General features: G+C 47.6%; 1 protein-coding gene across 2 annotated transcripts in view; it reads right to left on the bottom strand.

Annotated features, from left to right (window-relative positions):
• Positions 1 to 4,493: 4,493 nt before the first annotated feature.
• The window catches only part of LOC123020134 (zinc finger protein 883-like), a 163,832-nt gene continuing 157,957 nt past the window's right edge, over positions 4,494 to 10,368 (bottom strand). The window contains exons 1-2 of one of the 2 annotated variants that reach the window (XM_044423556.1): positions 6,896 to 6,996; positions 4,494 to 6,379 (exon numbers count right to left, since the gene is read on the bottom strand). In XM_044423556.1, coding sequence (XP_044279491.1) covers positions 4,632 to 6,379; positions 6,896 to 6,917 — 1,770 coding nt within the window. In that variant the 5' untranslated portion in view covers positions 6,918 to 6,996 and the 3' untranslated portion in view covers positions 4,494 to 4,631. Of the gene's footprint in view, positions 6,380 to 6,895; positions 6,997 to 10,368 lie in introns of those variants that run through there. The other variant, XM_044423557.1, reaches the window with a different exon arrangement.

Raw genomic sequence — 10,368 nt, forward strand, 5'->3', positions numbered from 1 at the left:
AACTATGCATGAACTCAAGACTCTTATCTAGACTCTAGACATTCTGAATTGGCCAGGGCACATGGAGCCTCTGGGCTATCAAAAGATACTTCCTTGTAAACTGAGTTCCAACACTGACTATTTACGATGTATATTTGGACTGAATGGCCTGTCCACTGTAGCCCACAGCTAAAGGTGAGAGAAAGGAGCGGGCAGAATGCCATTTTAAACAGTGACAGCTTGGTTTTGAGAAGGAGCACAGGACTTGATCCCACAATGCAAAGGCACACAGGAGTAATGCTTTTCAGACAGGATTTACCCAAATTTTCCCAACACCTATAACTTATAAAAAAACCCTCTGCATATGCTCTTGATGCTCATTGCCAGTTTGGTATACTGGCTACCCGACCACGCTGTTTTTTTCTTTGTTAGAAAGGGTTACCTGAGCGTTATGCCAATAAACTACTGAGACAGAGCATAGCAACTTCCTGTGAATCTGACCATACTTTCTCCTGGTTCTGCGATTCCACGATTTCCTTCACTGTCTAAATCTGCCTAGATTTGCGCCCTTAGAAACTCTGCCACTCCTGGACTCCAGAGCAACAAGATTTTTATTTATTTATTTTTCGATTTATATCCTGCCTTTTTCCTACAAAGGCAACTTACATCATTCTCCTCCTCCATCTTATCCCCACAACAACAACCCTGTGAGGTAGGTTGGGCTGAGAGTCTGTGACTGGCCCAAAGTCACCCAGTTGGCTGCATGGCTGAGCGGGGACTAGAACCCGGATCGTCTGAGTCCCAGTCCCATGTTCTTCACCACTACACCCCACTGGCTCTCATATTTAATTCAGGATTTAATTTTGGGTGGGCGACAGAAGCAGGGGAGGCCCAGAAACTATAAAATACTGGTAGGGATGGTTGGGGAAGAGTCAAGGGTACAGGGCTCATCTCTGACATTTTGGTTTTCTTAAGGGGTGGCAGCATCTTTAGCTGTTTTGCATTTTGCAGAGTTTAACATTGTCATAAGCCACCTTGAAGTTCATTTCGGAAAAGGCTGAGCAACCTAATGCAAGGAAATCTAACGGAATGAATTCTCATAGAAGGAACTGCAGTACAAGCAATCGGAAGAAAAGGTGCGCAGAGCGTCTGGTAAGCTGCTTGGAGAGCCTTTGGACTAGTTTTGTGGAATAGAAGTCGAATAAATAAATAAATGGTGGTTAGGATTCTGGAGATACCCAGGTGCATCAAGAAAAGGCAGCCAGCCTCGGAGCTGGGAGTCCGAACTTGGGCCCGCACCCCAGTCCTTGCAGTGGGTGCAGAAAAGAGCTCTTTGGTTGCATCTCCAAGGTCACAAGGCCAGACTTTGGAGGAAGGGGTAAAAGGAGTATTCCATGGGGTGGGAAAGGAAGATAGGCTGGATATGCACATGGTGGGCATGTCATGAGCGGAGCCGGCTGGTGCCAGAGTGGAGCGTGTCATGAGTGGAGCCAGCTAGAGCAGGGGGTCAGACTAGATGACCCGGGAGACCCCTTCTGACTCGCACTGTTTTTTATGTTTCTATGTTACTACAGCCACTAGGAACAGACATATCCTGCAAAATCAGCTTCTTTCTTGTCCTTTTCAAAGTGCTGCTCAAAATAGATGTTCAAAATAGACTGTATGGCAGGCTGGGAGACAAAGATCGTCATGAATTTCTTGCACCCTGCATAGGAGGCCCAGAGGATTGTGGTGGGGAGAGTTTGGAGGCTTATGGGCCCAAGTGGACTGAGCCTTAAGTACAATGATAATTAAAGCTCACAACAGCTGAGATTGTGTGGCTTAGCAGGAAGGGGAATTGATGGAGGTGTGCAGAATTAGGCCTGGTGTGGAGAGGGAGAGTTTTCCCTCTCCTGATACTATTAGTATTTCAATTCTTACATACCACCCCATTCCCACAGGATCTGAGCAATTTCCAAACAATTTAAACCAACAATGATTAACATAGTTACACAGAAACAGAATGAGAAGGAGTCTTCCAGGTCATCTAGTCTGATCCCCTGCTCTAGCTGGCTCCACTCATGACATGCCTGCCAGGAACATTTGACTAAAAATGAACATATTAAAACAAACCACCTGAGAACTAATCTGACAAGGCCTGTCAGAAAAGATATGTCTTTTATTCCTTCTTGAAGGTCAGGCACAGCTTTCCCAGAAGGCATTTTCAGTTTAGGGGCCACCACTGAGAAAGTCCCGCAGGTTGCTGACATGAAAATCTTGCAGAAGCAAATCTTGAAAGATTATTCTCAGAGGACCTTAAGCAGACAAGGTGGAATATATGGGAAAAGGTGCTCCTGAAGGTATTTCGCACCCAAGCCAAGAAGGGCTTTAAAGGCGATACCCAACACCTTGCATTGTCTCTGGAAACACAGGATACGTTAAAATAGGTGATACACGGTCTCTCCATGCGGTCCTAGCAACCCAGCCTGGCTACCCTATGTTGTACTCGTTGCAATTTCTGGAGCAGGAGCAAGGGTGACCTTATGTAGAGCACATGGAGGAAATCAAGCCTAGAAATCGACAGCTCGGCTCTGAATGAAGCTAAAGCTTCCCCCACATGTACGCGCTAGCCGTGTCCGACTCAAGGGACGGTGCTCATCTCCGTTTGTCAGCCGAAGAGCCAGCTTAGTCCGAAGACGCTTCCACGGTCACGCGACTGGTTTTCACGCACAGAGCGCTGTTACCTTCCCACCAAAGTGCTAAATATTTATCTACTCCTCTTTGTATGCTGTCGAATTGCTAGGTTGGCAAGAGCTGGGACAATGCAGCGAGGAGATTACCTGGCCACACGGATTCGAGCTGCCAACCTTCTGATCAACAGCTGGCAAGTCAGGAGTTGTTGTTGTTGTTGTTGTTGTTGTTATTAGAACATTTCTATGCCACCCCTTGCCGAAGCCTCGGGGCGGCTTACAACACAATAAAATACAATACAAAAATAACAATATAAAATTAATAATATAAAATAAATAAATAAATATAAACGATATAAAAGAAAAGTTATAAAAGAAAAGAAGAAAAGGAAAGGAAAGGAAAGGAAAGGAAAGAAGTCGCCCTGGCCAGATGAATAAGTGAATATTGTTAACAATTAAAATGACGTTTAAATAAAAAGGTCTTCACCTGGCGCCGAAAAACAAATAACGACGGCGCCAGGCGGACCTCTCTGGGGAGCACATTCCATAGATTGAGTTTAACCCTCAACAGCACCCATGACCCCGATGCCTAGAAATTGCCAATGCACAAACCAGGTGTGTGTGCACTGATGCAGTTCTGAGATATCGGGTGGTTGAGTAATGTGGCATAGGAAAGGCAGAGGAAAGAAAAAGCCCAGGAAAAAAACCAGAAGGAAATGAGGACATTCCTCATATGATCCAGAAGCAGCAGCCACAGGAAAGTGGAAGCTTTAAAACCTTGTTTAGAAAAGCCGATTAATGACAGCAAGAACAGAGCAAAAAGGTTGCTCTGCTGGCTCTTCGGCACCGGGATTCCCCATCAACCCTGCCTGCGCCCCAATTTAGGTTCGCTTTGCATTAAAAGAGCCCCTTAAATGCAAGGAACTACATGAGCCTGTAAATTCATGTATTTCTTCTTGTTTCCCCACAGTACATGGTGGGAAAACAGATCTGAGTTGCAACACCACCATTTTTTATTCTCAGCCTTCTTTGCTAGGGCTTTATTAGGACTTTATACACTGGTTAAACCATTGAAAATAAAAAAATATTAAAAAGCTGCATTTGGCCCAGTGTCAGGGCCAAAACTTCATGTTGTATAGAAAGACCCAGTCTGATTTCCTTTTTGTTTATAAATTCCTAAAAGGAGACTGCAGCTAAGAATTTCAAAGATGAGGAAGATTTGGAAGAGCAGGAATGAAACAATCTGAAAAGATCATACAGTTAGGACATTTAACTGGAGAAAAGGGCCCAGATCAGCCACACATGTGTGTCCAGATTTCTAGGTATGGGTGTGGAAGCTGGGCAGGCAAGAAAGCTGGCAATTTTGTGCTACCCTGGCTTGAAACCATCCAGTAATTCTGAAAAATAACATTGCGTCGAGATAGATCAAATCTGTTTCTCATTAAAAGAACAGGTCCCTTTTTTAAGGGCTATGATTATTCTATTTTACTGGATTGTTAATTCCTTTACTACAACTTTTAGTTCATGGGTGGACAACCCTGGACCTGGGGCCACATATGGATCTTGGACTATTTTGTACAAGCCACAGACTAATTCTAAAGGTTGTGTGCATGTAATCAGTACAGATCTCAGGAAGAGGGAGAAAAGGGGGTGGCAGAAAAAGAAATGCACCACCCACCCATGGCTGATCTGACAGATCAACACCCAGGGCGGAATATACCCCTTGACAGAAAAAAGTTTGCCTACCTTAAATTTTAAAACATTGCCTGTTTCTGCATGCCAGGAAACCTCCTCAAAGTTAAATGTTACATAAAGGCACAGAATCAAAGAAACTTTATTATTTTTGCACTCATCCACAAAATGGACTTGTGAGCTCCGAAACTGAAAGTTCAGAATACGATCTGCTGAAACTGCACAGCAGTTCCCATTAAGTTCAACAGGGCTTGTGCCATAGCAATTCCTAGTGAATTGTGCTCATTATTATCAATCCCATTCTATATAGTTTATTTGGTAATTAACAGCCTGGGGGTCGTGATTAACATTGCTGCCCTGGGTTTTCCTCTTTACAGCATCTGTATGACTGGCTTTATGATGCTCAACAAAATTTGGTCTTGTATAGAAACTTTCCCCACAGTACACACATTTATATGGTTTCTCTCCTGTGTGAGTTTTCTGGTGCGCAATAAGATTTGAACTCAGGTTGAACCTTTTCCCACATTCAGAGCACTGATAGGGTTTTTCTCCTGTGTGGGTTCTCTGATGCCTAATAAGGCCAGAACTACAAGTGAAGCTCTTCCCACAATCTGAGCATTCATATGGCTTCTCTCCTGTGTGGGTTCTCTGGTGGACATTGAGCTGTGAACTCACACTGAAGAACTTGCCACAATCTGGGCACTGGTATGGCTTCTCTCCTGTATGAGTCCTCTGGTGGGCAATGAGGTTGGAGCTCAAGATAAAACTTTTCCCACAGTCTGCACAGTTATAGGGTTTCTCTCCTGTATGAATTCTCTGATGTCGAATAAGACTTGAGCTGCAAGTAAAGGTCTTCCCACAGTCTGTGCAATCATATGGCTTTTCTCCTCCATGTATCCTCTTGTGTGCATTGAGACTGGATCTCAAGTAGACACTTTTGGGACAATCTGTACATTGATAAGGTTTCTTACCAGTATGGATTTTCTCATGTGCACTAAGGCTCGATCGCACACTAAAGCTTTTCCCACAGTCGGAACATTCATACGGCTTCTCTCCTGTATGGGTTCTCTGATGCACACTAAGCTGAGAGCTCACACTGAAGGTTTTGCCACAATCCTTGCATTTGTAGGGCTTCTCTCCAGTGTGCGTCCTCTGATGTCTAATAAGGCTGGAACTGCAGCTGAAACTTTTTCCACAGTCTAAACATTCATAGGGTTTGTCCTCTGTGTGGATCCTCTGGTGTCTGATGAGACTTGAACTGCAGTTGAAACTTCTCCCACAGTTTGCACACTGATATGGTTTCTCCCCGGTGTGAATTCTTTCATGGGCAATAAGGTTAGAGCTCTGACTGAAGCTTTTCCCACACACTGAGCAGGTAAAGGGCTTTTCCCCTTTGTGAGTCCTCACATGCGCAATAAGGGCAGATTTCTGGCTGAAGCTTTTCCCACAGTCTGAACACTTGAAAGGCTTCTCTCCTGTGTGGATTCTTTCATGGGCAACAAGGCTCGATTTCAAGCTAAAGCTCCTTCTACACTCAGAACATTCATAGGGTTTCTCCTCTGTGTGGATTCTCTCATGGGCAATAAGGCTTGACGTCTGGCTGAAGCTCCTCCCACAGACTGAGCATTTATAGGGTTTCTCCTCTGTGTGTATTCTTTCATGGGCAATGAGGGTTGATTTCTTACCAAAGCTCTTCCCGCAGTTCAGGCATTTGTGAGGTTTCTCCCCTGTATGTATTCTCTTATGAGCAATGAGATTGGAGCTGTTGCTGAAACTTTTCCCACACCTGATGCACAACAGCTGCCTCTTGCATTTATTTTCAGTGTTTTTGCTGCCCATCCCATGAAGAACTGCCTGATTCAGAGTTCTATTTTCTTGATCTTCTAATTTTTGCAAGTTTTCCAAACTCTCTTTCCGCTCAAGAATCTGGGAAGCTTCCTTTTTTGGATCCTCAAACAATTTCCCAGAAATCTCTAATTGTTCAGAATTGTTTGTGTTGGATGCTGTTTCCTTCTCCTTCTCCATCACCCACACTTGATCTACCAAAACAAGGCAAGAATATACTAGTTAAAATGGAGCCTTAACTTCTCCTCGCATTAAAGCTACTGCACAGAGGGATGAGGCCAGCCTTATGAATCAGTGACAATTTAAGGACCACATGCGGTTTATTTTCTGGCCCAAATGGCCTAATTTCAGTGGCAGAATTGGTGCAAACAGCTAGAATCTGAACTGCCCTACAGCCTATTATCATTTTTTAATTGCTGAAGGAAAGTGTCATCACCACGGGAGAGAGAAAGCAAAAATGAGGGAGACCTTGACACCACACCTTTCTGCCCTGCACACCTGGAGAGGGCAATCTCTCTGGTATTTCCTTGCTGCAAAAAGGAGGCACCAGTGAGTTTGGGGGCAGTTGTAGCACACAGGCTGCGCATGGACCAGCCCTGCCAAAACTCCTGGAACCCAAATTGGGTAGGAAGGAAGGACACCCACCGACTAAATCTAGGCTTTGAGCTTTGGTTGATGGATACAGGCAGAAAGCATTAAATAAAACTTACCTTTGCACCCGGGGGGGCTCATCCTGAAGGAGACACACTTGCTCTGAGGGGCGGCTGGGTACCTGTCCCCGCTCCACCGAGACCGATGCAGTTTTGGAGACTGTGGGGCCTTCCCTGATAGAGAAAGGAAAGGACGAAGGATTCGAGAATACTGTTGATCAAGCCGTCCCCACCCCCCCGAGTTCCCTTCTAAAGCCTCCTAGCCCCCTCTTCCCTCCTCGAACCCTTTTCTGGCTGCTCCTTCTCCTTCCCACATGCATCTACAAGAGGTTGCCTGAAGGAAAGGCGTGGGCTCCCGCTGCAGGGGTGCAAAACCTCAGGCCGGCTGGCCAGGCGTGGCCTTCGAGGGACCCAGGCCGGCCCCAGAGAGCCACACCCCCTGCCCTGGCCCAGCTCCTTTCTCCCCCAGCATTTGGTAGTTTCCCGGCTCTTGTGCCATGTCCCTGCCCCCAGGCCCATTATTAAGAGGTGGAAACGACTCTCAGTGACTGGAAAGGGGATGCCTGAACTAAAGCATGCTGGGATGCTGGCTATTGTGATCCGCATGGTGCTCTTGCCCCTCCCATTCCCTTTACTACCAGAAAGCGGCCCTGTTGGAACCCGGAGTGTGGCCCTCAGCGGAAGGAGCATCCACACCCCCTATTTTCAGCCCTTCCCCTTTGTGCCTCCGTGGACCAGCATTTGCTCCCTCTTTCGGTGGCTGGCTCGGGAACGGCCCCCCTCCGGCGGCTCCTTCTGCCAAATGCTGTCAGGCTGCAGCACCTGCTTCGGAATTCCCCAGGCAGAAGAGAAGCGCCGAGCCCTCCCCACCCAAACCTCCCCTCCTGCCGGTCCCTGTGGCAGAAAAGTGCTCCCCTCCGGGCCAGCTTCCCTTGCAGAGGATGCTTTAGGAGCCCTAAATGCTTCTCTGCTGGGAGTCTGGCCCTTGGCTGGAGCCAAGCAGAAGTGGAGCCAGGGGCCGGAGAAACCCAGGTTCAGAGAAGCTTCGGGGCGGCACGCCAGGGGTGAGAAGGCCCCGGGGCCCAAAGGGCATGGCCAGCAATGCCAGCGGTTTCCACCTTGGGAAAATGGAAGTGACCCAGCCTGAGAGGCTCTTTACGTTTTCGGGACGGGTGAACGGACAGGCGGGATTCAGGGCCCTTTCCCAGTTCAGCAGAAGACGAGACCTTCAGAAGGAGCCCCAGACTCACCTGTCTCCTGGGCACCCAGCATCCTGCATGAAGAGAGAAACAATTCACAGAGTGACTGTGCCTTACGAGGAACTTCTTTACAGAAGCAAACCAACGAGCTGTTTCTCAGATTGAGGGACTGACAGACACACGCTGTTTTCAGCATTTGCAAGCTGCCCGGGGGACCTTCGGGTTACAGGCAGCACAGGAGCGAAACGAAATAAATAGTAAAGACGTATTTTCAGGGGCTTTCTGCTCCAACCCAAAAATACTTTTATCCACACAACAACCAGGTGAGGTAAGAGTACAAGACCGTCAGGAGCGAACTTGCATCCCACTCAGTTTCAGAACGGTGTGTTCTTCTGCACGAAGCTCGTTCTCCAGAGTCTACCCAGCAAAGAAAGGGATTCTGCGCATGCACAGAGCAGTTGTTGAACCCAAAGCAGAAACTACTTTCCAGAGCCCCCCTTTTGAGTAACCGGGACCTGACCCTTCTGAAAGGCCAGTTTGATCACCTCCCCACTTTGGCTCTCTGAGAATGGCGGTGAGGAGGGCCGAGTGCTGCACACATATTAAGGGACCACTTTTTAAAAACACACACACACACTCATATGGCACCATATGGAATAATATATATAATTTACAAGACACTGTCTATAAAATAATTAAATAATATATTCAACAACAGGAGTGATTAGAACCTCCAAGCGGCATAAGCCGCATGGAAATTAATTGTTCAAATAATGCTTTCTCAGCCTCAAAAGGCTTCTAGGGACAAACGTCAAGTCACCCATTTTGGAGCAAGAAACCAAATGCATCCTAGAAAGTGGTGAGCACCCGGCTCAAGAAGACTGCAAAGGAGGAGGGTCTTGGGGCTGTTGTAGATCCCAAGCTAAATATGAGCCAACCATGTGTAAAGGTAAAATGTAAAGGTTTCCCCTTGACATTAAGTCCAGTCATGCCTGACTCTAGGGGGCGGTGCTCACCTGTTTCCTAGCAGAGGGAGTCAGCGTTTGTCCACAGACAGTCTCCATGCTCATGTGGCCGGCATGACTAAACACCACAGTGCGCGGAACGCTGTTACCTGCCCACCGACGTGGTACCTTTTTATCTACCTCCCTTTACATGCTTTTGAACTGCAAGGTTGGCAGGAGCTGGGGCGGAACAACGGGAACTCACCCCGTTGTGCAGATTTGAACCGGCAACCTTTCGATCAACCGGCTCAGCAGTTTAACCCACTCTGCCACCTGCATCCCTTCCATCCATGAGATGTGGCTGCAAAAAGGGCAAATGTCATTTTGGGCGCATTAGCAGCCCTATCTATCTATTGATCGATCTATTTTTTCAACTTATATGCTGCTACTGTGCCCATGAATGGGCCACCTGCTATTTCAGTGGAAGCTGCTTTCAGCTGATATATGTTTAACTTTTCCCTTTTGTTCTAAGAGGTGTTGAACATTTTTATAAAGAGAAGCCACTGCGTGCCTCCGTGCAGAGGTGCTCCGAGGGGAACATCACGGAGTGTGCAAAGTCCCTTGCACACTCAGCCTTCCAGCAAATCTGGAGCAGCGAAGCAGATACGAAGCTGATGGTCTGCGGACCGGCAAGCATGGCAGAGAGCAGAAATGAATGCCGCAAGTCGGCCTTAAAAATGAAAGGGGGGGTTGGGAGCAAGGACCGTTTGGGGGAATAAACCCCCGCAGACGCCCAGCGCCATGCAGCACCCGCCTCAGACTCCTTACCTGATCCAGGTACGCTTCCTCTGTTCCACTTGTTCCCATGTTTCCTCAGAGCCCCCGGCCCTTCTTGAGATGTCTGTGGGAGGAAAAAGAAAAAGGGAGACATGGAGGGACATACAGGAAGGCAGCATCTGAAGGATTAACATTCCTGTTTCTGGCGCTGTAAAGATGTGAGGGGGGCAGCTGTAAACGTTAACAAAGAAGGATTGGAACTTTAAATATATATGGGAGGGAAGGGTAAGATTTTATTTATAAAGACCAAAGACCGGGTGCTACAAATGCTAACGTTATGATGAGGGAGAATGGATAGAGGAACACGATAAACACACGAGATGGGGAACGCTGAACATCAAGCAGGTACAGCAATCCCCCTGTGGTGCTGCGTCTATCCAGACAGCGAGAGGAGGTGCAGGTCACGCGCATCCGGGGGTAGGTGCCGCTGAGCTGAAGGGGGCTCGCTGCCGGGAGCCTCCAGAGGGGCTGCGCCCGGGCCATCATCCCCATCCCGCTGCGGGATGGTGGCACTGGTTCCCCGCTCGGCTTCGGGCCCTCCCCGCCGCCTCCT

Source organism: Varanus komodoensis, unplaced genomic scaffold (assembly GCF_004798865.1).
Source record: "Varanus komodoensis strain SLA01 unplaced genomic scaffold, ASM479886v1 scaffold141, whole genome shotgun sequence".
Classification (NCBI taxonomy): domain Eukaryota; kingdom Metazoa; phylum Chordata; class Lepidosauria; order Squamata; family Varanidae; genus Varanus; species Varanus komodoensis.